The sequence below is a fragment of the Suncus etruscus genome, chromosome 6 (assembly GCF_024139225.1).
Source record: "Suncus etruscus isolate mSunEtr1 chromosome 6, mSunEtr1.pri.cur, whole genome shotgun sequence".
NCBI lineage: Eukaryota > Metazoa > Chordata > Mammalia > Eulipotyphla > Soricidae > Suncus > Suncus etruscus.
Genome location: NC_064853.1, coordinates 116842345 through 116862652, shown reverse-complemented (window position 1 = coordinate 116862652; position 20308 = coordinate 116842345). Strand labels below are relative to the sequence as shown.

The 20308-nt window shown below is 38.4% G+C and overlaps 1 protein-coding gene and 1 non-coding gene across 2 annotated transcripts in view; both read right to left on the bottom strand.

The window, feature by feature from the left end:
- HECW1 (HECT, C2 and WW domain containing E3 ubiquitin protein ligase 1) overlaps positions 1–20308 on the bottom strand; it is a 328209-nt gene that overhangs the window by 234240 nt on the left and 73661 nt on the right. Inside the window, exon 2 of the mRNA XM_049775686.1 lies at positions 17778–17833. Coding sequence (XP_049631643.1) covers positions 17778–17804 — 27 coding nt within the window. The 5' untranslated portion in view covers positions 17805–17833. The remainder of the gene's footprint in view (positions 1–17777; positions 17834–20308) is intronic.
- LOC126013117 (U6 spliceosomal RNA) lies at positions 8305–8411 on the bottom strand. The gene has a single exon (XR_007497448.1). It is a non-coding gene; the product is annotated as a U6 spliceosomal RNA (small nuclear RNA).

Genomic DNA, 20308 nt, shown 5'->3' with positions numbered 1-20308 from the left:
CTGAACTTTGCAATCCCCAGTTTTTCTGCTATGTGTAGTTAAGGCCAATAGAATAAGGCCAAATTTGGCTAGAAAAAAAAAGCATCCAGCTTTAAAATAATAACTAAGAAGTTTAAAAGAAATCATTTAAGTTCAGTTTAAAGGTTTCAAAATGCATTCCTGTGGCATTCAAAAATAATCATTTTACCTCCTGCCAAGTTGTTTTCTTATAGACCTCCTACAGCTTCCTGCAGTCCTATCTTCACCCACTTCAAAACAGCCTGTCACCCCCTGCTAGCCCACCATTCCTGCCGGACCTGTTTCTAACTAACTCTGCCTAAAGAAAATGCTGAAATTGGTACTCTGCCTGGCTGTCCTTAATGCCCACTGCCGCCAACCACCCCCTTCGCACCAAGGCTTCATTAATTTGTTTGCTTCCCTTCACTCTTCCTTGCAAGACGATGACAACACCTCTGGTTCCTTCCCTTCTCCTTCTCCAATGGTGCCAAAAAACATAGCCAACTCCCTTGGCAATGTCAGCTCAACCTCTCCCATACCCTCGGCTCTTCAAAACTCTGCCTGCTTCCTCACCCTTCCAGCCCATGCTGTCCTCCGGACCGCCCTCCTCTTCTCAGCTCATCCTTGTCATAATCAACGCTTCCGCCCTCCGTCCAAACGCAGACGCCTTCGGTACCTGCTATTCACCCACCTCGAACCTCATCCTACAAATGGTCAACGCCTCCACCATCACTGACCCTGCCTATCTGCTATTCATCTCAACCGCCCTTCTGCTTTGGTAACCCCCTGCCTGTCTCTGACCCCTTCGCTCTGCAATCCAACCCCAAGCCTCACTTCAGCATCACCTTGAAACAAATGGTGAAACTTAAACTTTGTCTTTTGGCGCTGTTTGCTGCTCATCGTCGTCATGGTCAAAGCCTCCTCCAGTACCTGCTACTCATCCATCCCACCGTTCAAACTGCCTCACTTCACCAACAATACCAACCTTCTGCTATGCGGTATAAAGCCTCAACAACCATGGCATAACTTTAAAACTAGTGGTAAAAACTTGAACTTTGCCCCTTGGTACCCAATATAATTCCCCCCTATTAAAAATTATAATCAAATTCTTGTCATTAATTCCTCCTTTCAGTTCATAATTGCCCCCAATTTAACGTTTCTTGCCTGTTTCACTGGTTTATCTCCCCCATTGTTTCACATTTGTTTTTTCAGTCCTAAAACTACTGTGTTTTCATTATTTTAATGCCTAACTTACCTGTCAAACCTGCTCTCACCCTAGCCTTATTCATAGGCCTGGGTGCTACCGCTGTAAGCACAATAATTTATTCACTGGTTCATACTTAAAAATCTGTTACTGCCTTAAGTATAACTGTTGTTACAAATGTTTCAAACTTACAATAAGTTTACATTACTTAAAGCACACTATTGTCTCCCTAGCAAACTTAGTGCAGCTAACCACTGTGGTTTACTTTGGTATTTTTCCTTTTTTTTTTAGGAAGGGGGAATCTGTGTAGCCCTTAAGGAACAATGTTGTACAGTGTTCAACACATTGGTGATGGTATGAAAGAATTTCTGAGCCATTTTAATCAAGAACAAAGTTGGTACCAGGGCTGGTTTTTCTCTTCTCCTTGGCTTCACACTATACTGTCCACTGTTTTGGGACCCCTCATTAGCCTCATGCTGCTCCTTTCCCTTGGCCCATGGGCTCTACGCAAACTCACGGACCTTGTTAAAAATCTGGCAGATGATAAGGAAAAAACCTCTGTTCAGAATTCACTGCCAACTAGCCCCACGTGCTTCCTGTGAAAACTTGGCTATAGTCACCAAGCCGCCCCTCCAGCCACTGAGTTTCCAGGAGATTGAGCGCATCGCTAACAAACGGAGCTCGCTCCGGTTTTTGTGCTCTCGGCTGTGGAGATACCTATGACGGGATTAGTAGGGTCCCAGTTAGGGCATGGCCCCATAAGGCTACGGCGTATAAATCCTCCGTGCACACCCACCGCGTCCGTAGCCATCATTTTAAATGCGGCTGATGGCCATGTCCGACCTGGTCAAACCCTGCACGCCTAAGACAGGGTCTTCCACCCACGCACGACTTTCCTTCTTTTATTAGAAGAGAAAGGGGGAGATGTTGGAGACAGTATCCTGTCAGAGGATCAATTTTTCTGTCTTCTGTCTTTTATGCAGCCTTTACCTAAGGCTGCCCATCTGCTGATTTTGCTGTAAGCTGTTGGACTAACAGGAAAGGTATTTCACAGCTGAAGGAGATTTTTTCTTTGAAGCCAAAGGGAATGGTAAACACCCCCAATGCTAATTCCAGATCTAGACTACACCCCTTAGCCTCTTTCCGGAGTTAACAGTTACCTTCAAGACCTGCTCCTTCACAGGCTGATGTTAGCCCAGATAAGCGGCTGCAGGTCCCATTTTGGAGACATAAGGTCTCCATCCTCTTTTGAATATTTTACTGCCTTTGTTCTACAACCTTCCCGCCAAAAAGTATGATTGACATGTCCTTTTTCCTGCCCATTTCTCCTCCTCTATATATAGAGATGCTGAGCCAATAAATTTTGCCTCTGACCGGAACTTCGCCTGGGGTCTTCTTTACTAACCTCTCTCAGATTTTTTACAGGTGTGGTTGTTCTTTTAACTCAGCAAAATAAGAGTGCGGAAGTCCAAGAGCCTCCCAGCCGTTTCCCCGCTGGCCGGGCCCCTCCGGGGGACTCTAGGACCCCGCACATAGTAATTTTGATGCTGATTCTTTCAACCCATTAGCACTGTATCCTCTTCAAGTTTTATTTTGCGTTTTTTTTTATCTCCTGGTGCAGATATCCATGTCTTTTAATTGTTTTAATAATTTTGGGGCCCGGAGAGATAGCACAGCGGTGTTTGCCTTGCAAGCAGCCGATCCAGGACCAAACATGGTTGGTTCAAATCCCGGTGTCCCATATGGTCCCCCGTGCCTGCCAGGAGCTATTTCTGAGCACACAGCCAGGAGTAACCCCTGAGCACCGCCGGGTGTGACCCAAAAACCAAAAAATAATAATTTTAACAAGTTATTTTTGTGTGTGTTGTAATACGTACATATATTTGTTTTCTGTCTGACTCTTTTTATATGAGGAATAAATCTTTCTTTTTTTTTTTTTTTGGTTTTTGGGCCACACCCATTTGACACTCAGAGGTTACTCCTGGCTATGTGCTCAGAAATCGCCCCTGGCTTGGGGGGACCATATGGGACGCCGGGGGATCGAACCGCGGTCCTTCCTTGGCTAGCGCTTGCAAGGCAGACACCTTACCTCCAGCGCCACCTACCCGGCCCAAAACTCCTAGTTAGTCAAGTTTGGGCGTGAGCAGGAGACAATGTTAAACAGCTTAACAATAACACACAACCCTCGGACCAACTAAATCTTTCATTTTTTTAAATAATATATTTAAGCACCATGATTACAAGCATGATTGTAGTTGGGTGTCAGTCATAAAAAGAATACCTCCCTTCCTTCACCAGAGCAACATTTAACAAATGTTTTAACTAAATGACCATGAGGTTGTCATTCTGTTGTTCATGACTGAGTTTCAGCTATACAATGTCCATCATCCATTCCTTCAACAGTGCACTTTACCCTGTACTTTTCCTAATGTTCCCAGTTTTCTTCCAATTCTTCACTCTACCTGCCTCTATGGCTGACAATTTCTCTCCCTCCCATTCTCCCTCCCTCTCTCTCCATCTATCTATCTCTCCCTCTTCTTTTGTTTTTGCCTTTTAGACACAGTGGTCCATAATATTGTTATTGAAGTGTTGTCATGTATATAATATTATATCCCTTCAGCACTCAGTTCTTGTCTAGGTGATTATTTCCAACTTTCATTGTCAGAGTGGTCCTTACTCTGCCCTAAATGCACTCCCTTGCTCTTTGTGGTAAGCTTCCTACCATTGACTACATTTTCTGATACTAATCTCTATTACCTATGGGTATTATTACCATACTATATTCATTTTTGATACCTCACAAATGAGTGTGATCATCTATGTCTATCCTTCTCCTTCTGGCTCATTTTGCTCAGCATAATACTGTTGTATTATGTATCCATCAATGTATAAGCAACTCATGACTTCACTTTTCCTAAAAGCTTTGTAATATTATTCCATTGTGGAGATTTACCAGTTTCTTTATCCATTTATTTTTTCTCAACACTTGCAATGCCTCCAGATCCTGGTTATTGTGAATGGTGCTACAATTATCATAGGAATGCAGGTGTCTATTTTGCATTGTATTTTTGGATCCTTATAGGATTATCACAGAGTAATATTGTTGGGTCATATGAAAGCTTAATTTCTAGGTTTTTTGAAGAAGGGATATAATGTATTCCAAAATGGCTGGATCAAACTATATAACCAACAGTGAATGAGAATCCTTTTCTCTATGCATCCATACCAACACTGGGCTGTTTGTTCTTTTTGATGTGTGCCAGTCTCTATCATGTGAGATGGTATCTCATTGTTGTTTTGACTTGCATCTCCTTGATGGTATATAATAGAGCGTTTTTAAAATATTTTTAAAACCACTTTTACTGACAAAGTTATTCAAAGTTGGGTTTTAGACATACAATGTTATAGGACCAATCCGACCACCAGTGTCAACCTCTCTCCAAAGTTCCCAAAGTGGATCCTATGCCACCACCCCTCACCCTACCCTGACATAACAGGCCCATTTTTAAATTTGGTTGCTAAAATTTGGGTCTAATCATTTCATTGTTGTCTCTGGCTTAGATATCTAGTTGCATCCTTTCTTAATACCACCAACAAACCAGAGTTCCCTGTCATTTCATATTTGTCTTTTTCTTCCTAGATGGAGCATTTTTCTATGTCCCTTTGGCTAGATCTTTTCTCTTCCTTGAAGAAGTTTCTGTTGATCTCTTCTGCCCCCCCCCCTTTGTTTTTCTTTTTTTGGAGGGGCCACACCCATTTGATGCTCAGGGGTTACTCCTGGCTAAGCGCTCAGAAATTGCCCCTGGCTTGGGGGGACCATATGGGACGCCGGAAGATCAAACTGTGGTCCTTCCTTGACTAGCGCTTGCAAAGCAGACACCTTACCTCTAGCGCCACCTCACCGGCCCCTTTTTTTTTGTTTTTTGGGTCACACCCAGCAACGCTCAGGGGTTACTCCTGGCTCTATGCTTAGAAATTGCTCCTGGCAGGCTCAGGGGACCATATGGGATGCCAGGATTTGAACTACCGACCTTCTGGATGAAAGGCAAATGCCTTACCTCCATGCTATCTCTCTGGCCCCATCTTCTGCCCATTTTTGAATGGAGTTAGATTTTATTTTTCTTGTGAAGCTCTACCACTGCCTTGAAAATGAACCCTTTATTGGATGGGTATTGGGTGAATAGTTTTTCTCAATTTGTTGGGCAGTGTTTGTATACTGACCACATTTCTTGTGAAGTGTAGAAGCTTTAGTTTAATGTAGTCCTGTTTGCTTAGCTTTGCTTTCCCTTGCTTAGTAGTTTTTTAACTATGGGAGAGGTCCTTGGCTTCAATGTTTTGGAAATTTCTGCCTACATTTTGCTCTACTTACCTCATAATTTCAAGTTATTATCAAGATCTTAGGTCCATTTTGATTTTTTTTGTGTGTGCATGATGCTAAAAAGAGATCTGGGTTATTTTTTTTTTACATGTAGCTGACCAGTTTTTCAACACCATTAGCTCCATTTTGTATTTATTGCTCCTTTATCAAAGATTAATTGATCATATTCCTGAGGAGTTGTATCAGGATATTCATGTCTATTCTATTGATCTGAGGGTCTGTCTTTATTCCAACACTATACTGTTTTAATTACTACAACTGTATAGAACAGTTTGACATTGACTAAAGTGATGACTCACAATTTCTTCCTAAGGATTTCTATAGCTATTCGTGCAAGTTTATTGTTCCCTGTGAATTTCAGAATTGTATATTTATTTGAAATGTCATGAGTGTCTTTATAAGGACTGTATTACTGCACAATTCTTTGGGCAGTATTGCCATTTTTATTATGTTAGTTCTCCACACCCATGAGCAGATGTGTTCCTATTTCCTTGTGCCCTCTTTTATTCTTAGAAGTAGGGTTATAGTTTTATTGTATAGGTTTTTCACCTCTTTAGTTTATTCTGAAGTACATGATTTTCTAAGGCATAATCAGAAAAGGGATTTTTAATAGCTCTTTCTTCTGCTTCTCTTTTATTATTTGTATATATAAAACTTATACATTTTTCCATGGTAATTTTGTACCCTGCCACTTTACTATATATTCCTATTGTTTCTAGAAGCTTTTTGGTAGAGTCTTTAGAGTTTCTAAATATAATATCATGTCATCTGTAAACAGTGAGAGCTTGACTTCTTTTCCTATCTGAATGACCTTGTTATCTTTTTCTTATCTAATTGCTATGGCACGTACTTTTAGTACTATATTGAATAGGACTGGTGAGAGGGCACAACATTGTCTCATGCCAGACCTTAGAGGATCTGGGTCAAAATTCTCTCAAGGTCCTCTACTAAAAGTCCAGGCTTTTAGTTTTTCCCCATTGAATATGTTTGTCATAAATTTGTAGTAAAGGCCTTGACTATATTGAGAAAAGTTTCTTCAATTCCCATCATTTTGAGAGTTTTTATCATGAAAAGGTGCTGTGTAAAATAAAAATCCATGGGTTGCGAGATCACCCCAGGCACTGTGTTTCTAAACCCTATACAGATGGATTTGAAGAAACAGGGTAATGGTGAAAAAAAATAAGCCAGACCAGTCAGGAGAGAACCATGGAGCCATGGAGCCAGTGCACACCTGGTTGTATCTCTAAGCACCAAACCAAAACTAACTTTTCTTTTTTATTCCAATACCCATCCACCAGGAGGGGGAAAGTTGATAGTGAGACAAAAGACCTATCCTGTGGGCTTTTACATATCAAGGAAGAGGTTTAAGCAAGGAGGAAATTGGGGGGAATCCCTTTGTCTTGGACTAATAGCTGGGTGTCATCCTACAGTGCTGGATCTTGTCAAATGCTTTTCTGCACCTATTGATATGATCATATAATTATTTTTCCTTTTATTGATATGGTATATTATATTGACTTGCATATACTAACTAAACCATCCTTGCATCCCTGGAATAAATTCTACTTGGTCATGATGTATAATCTTCTTGATGAATTGTCAGATTGTATTTGCTAGTAATTTGTTGAGGATCTTTGCATTTGTGTACATCTTGGATATAGACCTGTAATTATCCTTTTTTGTTTTTTTGTTTGTTTGTTTTGGGTGGTGGTGTCTTTGCTTTTGGTATCAGGGCTATGCTAACTTCATAAGAACTATTTGGGAGCGGTTCTGTTTCTTCAATTTCCTGGAAGACCTTGGAAAGAATTGAAAGTATTATAAAGGTCTGAAAGAATTCACTATATTGTAAATATTTAGATTTATATCCCCATCCAGGGCTTTTGTTTTTGGAAAGACTTTTGATTACCATTTCAATTTATTTCATTGTGAAAGGTCTGTTCAGGTATTCCAGATACCTTTAGTTTTATCTTTAATTCACACTGGCAGATTATAGGGGACAATAATTTGTCCATTTTTTCTAGGTTCTTTCATTACATATGATTCTCAAAGTGATTATCCTTTGAATTTTTGCAGGATCCAGAAATTCAACTTCTTTTAATAGAGACTTAGAATTTACATATAAACGCCTTTCACATACTTCGTTAAGTACATTCCCTAGGAATTTTGTTTGGAAAACTATTTTAAATTGGGTTGTCTTTTGTTGTTGTTGTTGTTATTGTTAGGTTGTTCTTTGTATATAGAAAATCAACATATTTTAAATGCTGATTTTGTAGCTTATTGTTTGCTACACTGACTTTGATTTTTAGGAGTTTCTTAATGCAGTCTTTAGAATTTTTATGTATATTATCATGTTTCCTACAAATTAGATATTGCTATTTAGAAAAATTATTTCCATTTTAAATTTCATGAGGATTTTCTGGAAATCTTATTAAGATATAGACACAGAGTTATCATTTGTGGAGTAGATACAGAGATTTGCATATCTAAGCTCCTACCTGATGCTAAACCTAGTTCCTAGATATGAGCAACAGACCTAGGATGACTGAAAAGATTTATTTTCAGAAAAATGAATATAGGCATTGTTTATAGAAATTATAGTTCCCCTCATGGGTTGTGGCAAAAAGATGTAGAGGTATGTTTCTGACAATAATAAAACCACATATAACAGGAAGAATGCATTATCAGCAACAAAAATACTACCTATTATGAAGAGAATGATTTTTTTTTAAGTATGGAATGCTTCACGAATTTGCATGTCATCCTTGCGCAAGCACCATGCTAATCTTCTCTGTATCATTCCAATTTTAGTATATGTGCTGCCGAAGCGAGCACAATTATTCTTTTATGTCAAAAGTACATTTACCTATTATTACAAAATTGCAAATAATATGCTTTTGGCAGTCAAATATACTTGGAAATGCTTTTTATAAGTGGGTGAATTTTAGGCCACTACAGGTTGTAATAGCTGAATCAGGAACAAAGTATTATTGTTCACTGACATTCTTGAGAGACAAGTCAAGGACTCAATTATGGAAATTGGGGAGATAAAATAGGGGTTAAGGCACTTGCATTGCATGTGAACAACCACAGTTCAATTCTTTGCATCACATATTGTCTTCTTAGTACCATAAGTCCTGAGCACCAGAGAAAGATCTGCGCTCTAGCACAGAAATAAGCATAATTCATGATTATTAAGCCCAGAGAACACTGTCTCATAAGCGGACACGACATACTACCTAACATAACATTCTACCTAATAAATGGCATGGTACTTTGAACACTCACATAGAAATAAAATTAGCAGAATTGATACAAAATAGCATGTGTTTTACATAATTTCATTGTAGCAAGGGAAGAAGTACGGGGAGGATTTGGTGGTAAGAATTCTGTAACAAAGACAAAATAATGAGATCAGACTTGGGTATTATATAGATAGAACATAAGAAAACCATAGCTCAAGAGTTTATACCTGAAACTGTCATGGTTGAAAATAAAACTAAGTGTTATAAATCCCATAGAGTCTCCAGTTCCATTAAGCTAATGTGAAAGCAATAAGAAAATGCAAAAGGATCAGGTTCACCTTTTTTTTTTTTTTTGCAATTTAACTTTTTAGTATTTTGGAACTGTGATAGCTTAGCACTTCAGCAGCCCTTTATAGACCCAAAAGATATACTAGATAAAGGAATTGGCAGAGAACAAAAGAGGAGAAAGCACACAATCGTGTTCATTCAGTGTCAGTCCCTGTTACTGGTATCACTGCTACAGGAATTGCAGGATTGGCAATAAAGTAGACTGGAACAAGGATTTCCCTAAGAGGCAGAAAGAGAGCTAAGCAGGAGCAAGGATAATCTGAAAATCATGTACCCCTCTTAGAGCATTCACTGTGTGCCAACTGATGCCAACCTGATGCAAAAGTTTCTTTTTTTCTTCAGGAAAAAGCTAGAAATTTTACGTGAAACTTTTTAAAATAAAGTTATACATAAAGTCAAATCTTAAAATTAAAAAAAAAAAAAGGTCCTAAACATTGGCAGTCAAATAAAAGTCTCATTGAGAGCCCCTCTGAGATCTGAAGTAAATTTTGTACATATTTTGTTTTGCTCTTTTGGCTATACCTGGCTGTCCTGAGAGATAACTCCTAACTCTACAGATAATGCAGAAATCACTCTTGGCAGGCTCTGGGATCCATATGGGATGGTGGAGTCTGAATCAGTGTCAGCTACATGCAAGTCAAACTCCCCACTCACTGTACTATCTCTCTGACCCCTGAGGTAAATTTTTACACAAATTTAGATTGTGTAGAATTTTAGAGCTTGGCTTGAACCCAGAGCACGGTGCAATGGTGCAACAACTAATTACAAAACGTGTCCCTCAGCTTTATCTTTTCTACTTATCTTTTTTTTTTTCCTTTTTTTTTTCTTTTTGGGTCACACCCGGCAGTGCTCAGGGGTTACTCCTGGTTGTCTGCTCAGAAATAGCTCCTGGCAGGCATGGGGGACCATATGGGACACCGGGATTCGAACCAACCACCTTTGGTCCTGGATCGGCTGCTTGCAAGGCAAACGCCGCTGTGCTATCTTTCCGGGGCCTTTCTTGTTTTTTTTTTTGGGGGGCCACACCCATTTGATACTCAGGCTAAGCGCTCAAAAATTTCCCCTGTGGGGGGACCATATGGGATGCCGGGGGGGATCAAACCATGGTCCTTCCTTGGCTAGCACTTGCAAGGCAGACAACTTACCTCTAGCGCCACCTCTCCAGCCCCTCTTTTCTACTTATCTTTTCTAGCAGTTTATTTCCTCTGATTACTTTCCAGTTCCTCGCATTTTATATATTGTGTCTTTCATTTTCTGATAACTATCCCCTCCCAACTAGTATTTTAAGGACAGGGTACTATGATTTTCTTCAAAGCTCTATTCCCAACATCTCATCTTTGCCTGGTACACATGAAGTGCTCATTCAATAAGTACTTAGTGATAGCAAAAAACTGGTCAAGGCCTCCAACTAAAACATCTATATCAGGAGCCGGAGCAGTGGCTCAAGTGGTAAGGCGTCTGCCTTGTGCATGCTAGCCTAGGACGGACCGAGGTTTGATTCCCCAGCATCCCATGTGGTCCCCAAGCCAGGAGCGATTTCTGAGCACATAACCAGGAGTAGCCCCTGAGCGTCACTGGGTGTGACTGAAAAACCAAAAAATAAAATAAAATAATTAAAAAATCTATATCACTCTAACTTTGTGTCAGAGGGCCTTTATCTCAGGGCCTGGCTTAGAATTTCTAGCAGTTCATATGGCTGCTTAGGGTAAGAGTGACTCAGGATCATATATCTGGGGGATGGGGTGCAAGGAAAATGGGATATTAGTAGAGGGAAGTGGAAACTGGTTAAGGGATTGATGTTTGAACATTGTATATCTAGACCTCAATTATGTTACCTGGTAACATTGTAAATCATAAATAATTCAATTAAAAATAAATTTAATCTAAAAATTATAAATTTAAGGAGAATAAAATACTCCAAAGTTGTATTTTGTATTAAAAATCTCTGCAAGTGGGACCAGAACAATAGAGCAGCAGTAGGGCATTTGCCTTGCACATGGCTGACCCAGGACAGAACTGGACTCAATCCCAGGCATTCCATATAGTTCCCCAAGCCAGGAGCGATTTCTGAGCACATAGACAGGAGTAACCCCTGAATGTCACCAGGTATAGCCCAAAAGCAAAATAAAACAAAACAGAAAAACCTCTTCAAAAGAAAAGATGAAAGCATGTTTTATTTATTGTCTATATTTAGCTAGGATCATGAAAATACTGATTTATAAAGCAAGCCAGCTGAACAAATATATCAGACCCAAATCTGCTGATATACAGATTTCCAACTACAGAATACCACCAATGTTCTCCAGGAATTCTGCGATGTGGAAATAGGTATGAGAGGGAATACTACTTCCACTTCCTTATGGAAAAAGAAAATTCTGTACTCTAGTGTCTGTAAGTATATAAAACTGGCATTCTTTTCTTGAAGCAAACAACTTATTCATTACTTCAAAGAAAGCAAAGTTCAATTTTTGGTGGTATTCTGTCTAAAGAAAGTAGCAAGGATAGGTAGATAGATAGATAGATAGATAGATAGATAGATAGATAGATAGATAGATAGATAGATAGATAGATAGATAGATAGATAGATGATAGATAGATCTATATATCCTTGCTACTTTATATATATAGTCCTACCATATATATTTATTTATATAGTCCTACCTTAAACCAATCTTTTAACTGCACAAAATGTTTTTTATCCATCTTTCTAGAGTTGAGTCCTTAAATTGTAGAGAATATATTCCCCTTTGAGTAAGAAACATTGTATTTAGGGGGGGGGGCTGAGAGGAAGGGCACATCTGGCAATGCTCAAGGGTTTACTCCTGAGTCTGCACTCAGAAATCGCTTCTGGCTTGGGGGACCATATGGGATGCTGGGGATCAAACCTGCATTCATGCTGGATCAGCTGAGTGCAAGGTAAAAGCCCTACCACTGTGCTACCACTCCAGTCCCAGAAAAACTTTATTTTAAATAAATTAGATCTTTCATTAAAGTACTTACTTTAAATGGATGTGACATATTATGTGCTCAAAATATGACATTTTCTTAAAAAGCAGATTGAGAAGTTGATCAATGCCATGGTTTTGCTCTAAGCTTTCAAATTTGGTTTCCTGGGCATAGTTCACTAAAAGAGTTAACTATGTATTCCGGTCCTCTGGGGTTGCTGCACTGGATAATGCTCAGAATAATCACTGGGATATGTTGTAAGAAAGATAGTTTTATTTATGTGTTAAAATTGTTGTTTCCAATGTGAAAACACTTGGTGATTGAGCTTCCTGAAAATCAGGCCAAGTTCAGTCTCTCCAAAGAATCCAAGAAATGAGGGCATTGGGAAGAGAAGGCATCTATCTACTAGATAGGAAAAAGGCAAGTACACTCTCAGAGTGTATCACTTGTCAGGTCAGCTCACTTCTGGATTCACCAAGGCCATTGGTCTCTTTGTTTCTCTACTCTTGGAAAGGCCATAACTAAACTCACCATGGCAGTGATTAGTCACATAAATGACTGGGAAAGAGAAAGGGAAATGCTTGGTGGCCCCTAAAACTCCTGGGATTATGACTACCTGTGAAGAGATCTTTTGTTTTTATTTTTAATACAGAAGCTTACTACTATAACCTGAAGACTACTGAAGAGAGAGAAGGGGAGAAAAAAAGAGACTTTTACATTTACTTTGAAGTAAATCATTTGTAGAGAATTAATAATGTGCTAATTATCAGCCATATCTAAAGAAACCGTTGTGATTTTATTTTTTTATGGTCTGGAGTTAATAAAAACTTCTGATAACATTTTCTACTTATACACTGGTTTTATAATAACTGAGAAAAAAACACTGAGCTATAATGAATACTTAGGAAAACCATATATGGATTTCAGATGCCCAAATCTCCACACTCTTATTACAGAAACATCCTAGATACACCAGATGTAACAAGTTAGGATAAAGTATAGAAAAGGGCCGAAGTGGTAGTACAGTGGTAGGGAATTTGCCTTGCATGCAGGCGACCCACGACAGACGAGGATTTGATCTCTGGCAACCCATATGGTCCCTCGAACCAGGATCAATTTCTGAATGCAGAGCCAGAAGTAACTCCTGAGTGTCATCAGGTGTGTCACACACACACACACACACACACACACACACACACACACACACACAAATATATAGGATAAAGTATAGGAAAATGGGGTCACTTTCCTTTTAAAATATTTATAAAAGATCACAAAAGTTTCGCAGTGCCTATAAGGATAAAAAGAGAAAAAAAAGAATCTGACATAAGATCAGACTGGGGATAGGGATGATGGAGGTAAATGGGAAAACTGGTGCTGGGAAATAAACATTTAGGAAGGTATGGATGTTGGAACATTGCATGACCAAAACTCAAGCATCAAGAACTTTTTAACTCTGTATAAAAAAAGTTATGGAGGCATATTATATTTATCAGGATACAGTAGTACTGAACCAGAGAGACATAAGAATCACCAATGAGACATTTTTAATGTGCAACTGCCTCAACTCTACAAGCAAAACTATACTTGAAGATTTGAGATGGTCCATTATTGAGCACCACACTGGTTTTCCCATAAAACTCCTCCACTGGGCCCGGAGAGATAGCACAGCGGCGTTTGCCTTGCAAGCAGCCGACCCAGGACCAAAGGTGGTTGGTTCGAATCCCGGTGTCCCATATGGTCCCCCGTGCCTGCCAGGAGCTATTTCTGAGCAGACAGCCAGGAGTAACCCCTGAGTACCACCGGGTGTGGCCCAAAAACCAAATAAATAAATAAATAAATAAATAAATAAATAAATAAATAAAAAAAACTCCACTACTTGGGTCTCTTCCAATGCTGAGATAATACCAGAAGATGAAACATATTTAAAATCTCTTAAAATATTTTAAAACTAGCTAGTAATGTGCAAATTCATTCTGGAGCACTATAGAACATCTTAGAAAATATTATAAAAGGTGAAAGGAAGCTTGTGATCTATTTTAATTTAAATAGATTTAAATCTGTTTCAATTTAAATTTTAAATAGATTTAAATCTATTTCAATTTAAATTTTAAATAGGTTAAAATTTAAATCTATTCAGTTTAAGAAAGCAACACAAAACTTATGGAGCCTTTTCTACATTGTACAGTTTGGGATAAAGAGTTTTCACTGATTTTCCATAGAATTGGAATAAGGATGCTGTTTTCTGTCCCTTCAGAGTGATTAATGTGCAAGAAGACATGATTTGCTCAGGTTTCATAGACTACATCTTTGGAAGCAGGAGTTGAGATATCAGAATTCTCTCTCCTGACAATCAGGGAGTGCTTACTCATATAAATATCAAGACAGAATGTCCAATCATTGTATTCCCTGAAACACTAATACACTGAGATCATCTATATGCACCTTTAATTTTGCGATTAAAGTTGTTTTTGTTTTATTTAGTTGGTTGGGGGGGGTAAATGAACAATGTTTAGGACTTCCTCTTGACTCTGTGCTCAGGGGTGACTCCTGGTAGATTCAAGGGATCATATAGAGTGCCAAGGATTAAAATAATGTGGGTCATATGTGATGCATGCACCTTAACCATTGTATGATCTCTCTTGCTCCTGCTGTGAGATTTGAAGACAAACATCAGTCAAGATTCCCTAGGATGGGAAATCCTAAATTTCTTTTTTTTTTTTTTTTTTTTTGTGGTTTTTGGGTCACACCCGGCAGTGCTCAGGGGTTACTCCTGGCTCCATGCTCAGAAATTGCTCCTGGCAGGCACAGGGGACCATATGGGATGCTGGGATTCGAACCGATGACCTCTTGCATGAAAGGCAAACGCTTTACCTCCATGCTATCTCTCCAGCCCCCAGAAATCCTAAATTTCTAAGAAAGAAGAAAAAGGGCACTTTCTGAGAATGTTTTACATATATAAATACATATGTGTGTTTTTTATATATGTTATATATAAAAGAAATCACTAATAATTTAATTTCTATTCTTTTTATTTTGGGGGCTTTGAATGCTACACCTAGTGGTGTTCAGTGGTTATTTCTGATTCTGCTCATAAATGATTAGCTCAGCTTTACCCAAACAGTAGTTGAGTGAACCTAGATATAAAGCTGCTACTAAGCTTAGGCATGTATAAGTGGCTCTGAAAGGACAACATGAAAAGATATGAAACAAGAAAAAGAGCATTTAACATTACTATATTGTCACTATCCCATGACATTTGACAGTACATGATTATGTATTCACTTAATAAGAACATATGAAATACTCATCCCCTAAGTAATTTTTTCTAAACTTAACAATTAGGAAAGCTCCATACTCCCCTTACTCAGTTTGGGAGAGTTTGAAAGTACCCTGAGATAGACAACAAGGCCTGAGTTTAAGGGCCATTCACTCTCCTGGAGTTGATGGATTCCAGAATGCTTACTGAATATTATATGATTTCTTTCTACTTAATGCAGGGTATTTAAAGAACTAGCTGAATATGATGCCCACAAATGCAGTCACCATGCTTGACCTGGGCCAGCTCCACAGACACAATTTTTTCTCAAAAGAGATATAAACTGGGACCAAAGAGATAACATGGAGGTAGTATATTTGCCTTGCATGCAGAAGGATGGTGGTTTGAATCCCGGCATCCCATATGGTCTCCTGAGCCTGCCAGGAACGATTTCTGAGCATAGAGCCAGGAGTAATCCCTGAGCGCTGCCGGTGTGACCCAAAAACCAAAAAAGCAAAAACAAAAACAAACAACAAACAAAAAGATGTAAACTGAGCTGTGGAAGATTATGGCTAAATAGCCCATGTAGCACAAACCTGGCCATCTCAGGAGAGAAGTTGTGAGGCCATGGTTACTGCCTCTATCACCCGGATATCCATTTCCTTTGATGGCCTGCCTCAGCACTGATCTTGTATGATTTTCTACGCCGGATGCCAATCTGACCATACTGCAGGTATGCTGGTTGTTGAGCTGATATCACTAGGGCTTTCTCTGAAATGAGTGTAGGCACCCTCCCCTCTATCTTCCTTCTTCTGGGAAAGCCTGGCAGCTGTAACCACATCCTCAAACACAGCTGCCATATTTGAACTGGGCCTTCTTCCAGGAGGTCCTGCAACTGAGTATATTCCCCTAAAATTTGTAGTATTATAGCTTTACATTTCTTTTGTTCTTCAATTGTTAGATGATGTCATCCTTAAAGGAACACCCCAATTTAACACGTTGGACATATAACAACAAGAGCTTACTAAACCTTCGGTCATTGAATTAATGACTTCACTGGCAATAAAATAATTTTCATAAATAAGCTTGCTACTATACTTTTACTTTTTTGTTTCCATTTTCTTTATTTTCTTTTCTCAATAACTTTGCTTTCACTTATCTGTAAACAAATGTATTAAGATCAACTATGTTAACTATGTGATGCATTTTTTAAATAAATAAAAAAATAAAAACTACTATGAATAACCCTATTAAATACTACCTTAAAAATAAAGAACCAGTTAAACACACATGCGAACATGCTTAGCACATCTGCAAAGTTTTCTGCATAGGTAAGTTTTTATTAATCTGTTTCAGGTAGGAATGCTTAGGACTGAACCTGTCTCTGTGTTCAGAGATCACTCACTATTTGCAGTGTTCAGGAGTCCATAAGTAGCAGAGAGATTAAATCAGAGTTAGTAACATGCTGTGTGTCAGTGCTCACTGATATTTCTCCAGCCCTTTATTTTTTTTAACAAAGTGCTCTTTTAAGAAATAGTTGTGTGCAGATTTGTGGGTTATCAGCAGGACAAGGATATCAGCTACTAAGAAATTCTCATTTAAATTATTGCTTCTTACCAATTGGGACACTTCAGAGTGGTGAATCAATTCTTTGTGACTTAGTTCCTTATATTCTTCAAATGGGAGCAAGTTGGATGAACCTCTTGCAATTACTAAAAGTATAAACTCACTAATGTAGAAATGCAGAATAGTAGTTCAATAGAACACAAGATGTATAGAGTGCAGTTAGTAACATATATAATTATTATAATCCAGGGCTATAATCAAACTTTATAAAGTTGTGATATCCAGGAATAATGAGACTTGGGGCAAAAGAATCTAGGGGGACTGGAAGCCATTCCAAAGAGGAATCACCAGCTGTAAGAAAGTCCTTCTAATAAACTTGTATCTTCTCAGGATGTGTGTGAGGAGTGGATGCTGGGAAGAAATAGACAATCCTGAATTAGCGGAAAAATTGCTCTGATCTCCCAATAAAATTTCAAATGTTCTTATCAACTTGAAATGCGCAACTTGAAAACTCACAACTTAGTGGAGCCCCCTGTTGTACTTTTGAAAGAATCATCAAAGTGTATTTCCAAGTACAAATTTACTTGTGAAAACTGTATTCTCATATCACAAAAGAAAAATTTGACATGCAAATAACATAATCTCAAAACAGAGCAAGTCAAGTCAGTGTGGAAGCAGGCAGTGGGTGAGATAGGAATGGAATTCAAATGTCAGGGCAGTACCAGAGAGAAATTCTGGGCTTGATAACTGCAATGGGCCAGGCACATTCCATTATGAGTGAAGTGGGTTTATAATGGAATGACATGAATGGGTTCTTATAATCAGAAAAACACTAACCTTCACACTACACAGGTGCAGCAGCATAATGACCCACCACGTACAAGCATCAATTCCTGGGGAAAAGTCCAACGAAGTTAACTCAGTGTGCATCCCAAGCAAAAACATTACCCACATGATGTACATTGTGCAACCACCCCCACCAAGACACCTGGCTTGGACAACCAACCATGAAATAGAAAAGTTACAAAAGAATCATGTACATTTAAATGGACAAAATTTAGCAACAACATTATCTGACCTTGTAATTTGACAAGCTTTTAAACTTTAAGGTTTCTAACCCTATTTAAAAACATTGTTTTCTTTTCCAGAAACTTTCAGAGACAGTTTTGTTGTTAAGAACACTACCTAAAAATCCTACTCTGATACACTCCACTAATAAGATTTCCCTCCATCACAAATAAGTCATATTAAAATATTTGAATGGCTGAAAATGTCACTGACTCATCTTATACCATTACTCAGGCATTTACTAAAGTCATAAAAAACTAAAGAGAAAGATTGTCCTTTTCATGCTGTAATCTATTGACAGAGTAAAAACTGAGCAAAAAGAACCTGCAAAGAAACAAAATTCTGGATGCTAATCAAAGCCATTAAGTGACTACAAAACATTAAATTGAATGTTGCAAACCTCATCCAAATTACGTTTCTATATTATATTTGTAGACTAACACATCTACCCAGATGCTTTCTACCAAATTTGGATCCTCACAAAACAATTTCATTAGAATTTATTTCAGTGTCCTAAGGAAAAAAAACATTATAAAAATATCTGACAACAGAAGTAGGCATTGAAGTCATTGAGGGTGGTCACTCACTGCGTGTTCAGGGGTCACCTCCAGTAGTTCTCAGAGGACCATACATTGACAAGGATTGAACCCAAACCATTTCATTCAAAGAATGTACTCTAGTGCTTAGTTATATCTCCCTGTCTCTGGGTTGTTTAATCCATAAAGCCCATCAGCCAATATCTTCAAAGCTTTTTTTTTTGGGGGGGCCACACCCGGCGATGCTCAGGGGTTACTCCTGGCTGTCTGCTCAGAAATAGCCCCTGGCAGGCACGGGGGACCATGTGGGACACCGGGATTCGAACCAACCACCTTTGGTCCTGGATCGGCTGCTTGCAAGGCAAACGCCGCTGTGCTATCTCTCCGGGCCCTCTTCAAAGCTTTTTTAAAGCATTTTAAAATATTTTATTCTAGATTTAAACACTGCACAGATGCAATATTTAACACAAAGTAAAAGTTAATCTTTAAACACAAAGTATCTGCCAAATATTAATTTTTGAAAATGTTTGTAAGATGTTTGAGTTTTAGGGATAGACCAAGACTATTGGGGGGGAGCTGACTTAGTTTATGATAGTAACATTTGATATTTAATACAAAAAAATAAGACTGTTCAAATTAATCAAGATTGCTTTCTCCCTGAATTCTTACCCATATGGTTTTCCTGGGGAGCTTAGGGGAAAAAATGGTTTGGTTCTACCCACAGAAAAATCTAATTTTATTGAACCAAGAATTATAATTTCTCCTAATATTGAGAAACACTGGCATGAATATATTTCTTAAAACCTAAATTTTCAGAGAGCATTAAAATGTAGATTCTAACTCAGTATGCTTGAGTGAAACCCCATTCCCAACTTCCTTGCCTTTTCCATTAGAACATTTCAGGCTCCAATTGCTTTAGAATAAAGGCAAAGTTTCCTGTGTCACTGTTATTTTCAAATTCACAATATGAATTTAGTCTCTTATGTGAAAAAAATCTATCTGAACCCTAAAAGGATAAAGTTAAGAGTTTCAAGGTGACCTAGTGACATGGCAAAAGAAAAAAAGAACCTCCAGACTCCTTTCACTGTTCTCTATATCATGTTGCTGCTCAAGAATGAAAATTTGATTTCAGATCTAAATATACCTTAAGTTGAAAAAGCCAACATTAGTATTGATTTTTTCTGTTAAAAATAAAAGATGATGGGGGCCAGAGCGATTACACAGCGATAGGGTAGTTGCTTGCATGTGGCTAATCCAGAAAGGATCTTGGTTCAATCCCTGTCACCCATATGGTTCCCAAGCAAGAGCTATTTCTGAGCACATAGCCAGGAGTAATCCCTGGGTGTCACCAGGAGTGGCCCAAGAACCAAAAAACAAACAAACAAAACAAAAAAAAACAAGATTAGATCAATATCCCTGATGAACACAGATGCAAAAAATCCTCAACAAAATCCGAGAAAATAGAATCTACACTTCATCAAGAAAGTCATACACCATGACCTAAGTAGGATTCATTCTGGAGATGCAAGAATGGTTTAACATGCATAAATCAATTAACATAATACACCATATCAACACAAAGAAAAAATAAAAAACATGATAATATCAATTGATGCAGAGAAAGTATTTGATAAGGTCCAAACCCCATTTATGATAAAAAACTGTCAACAAAATGGGAACGGAAGGAACTTTTCTCAATATAGTCAAGGCCATTGACCACAAGCCCCTAACAAATATTATACTCAATAGAGACAAACTACAATC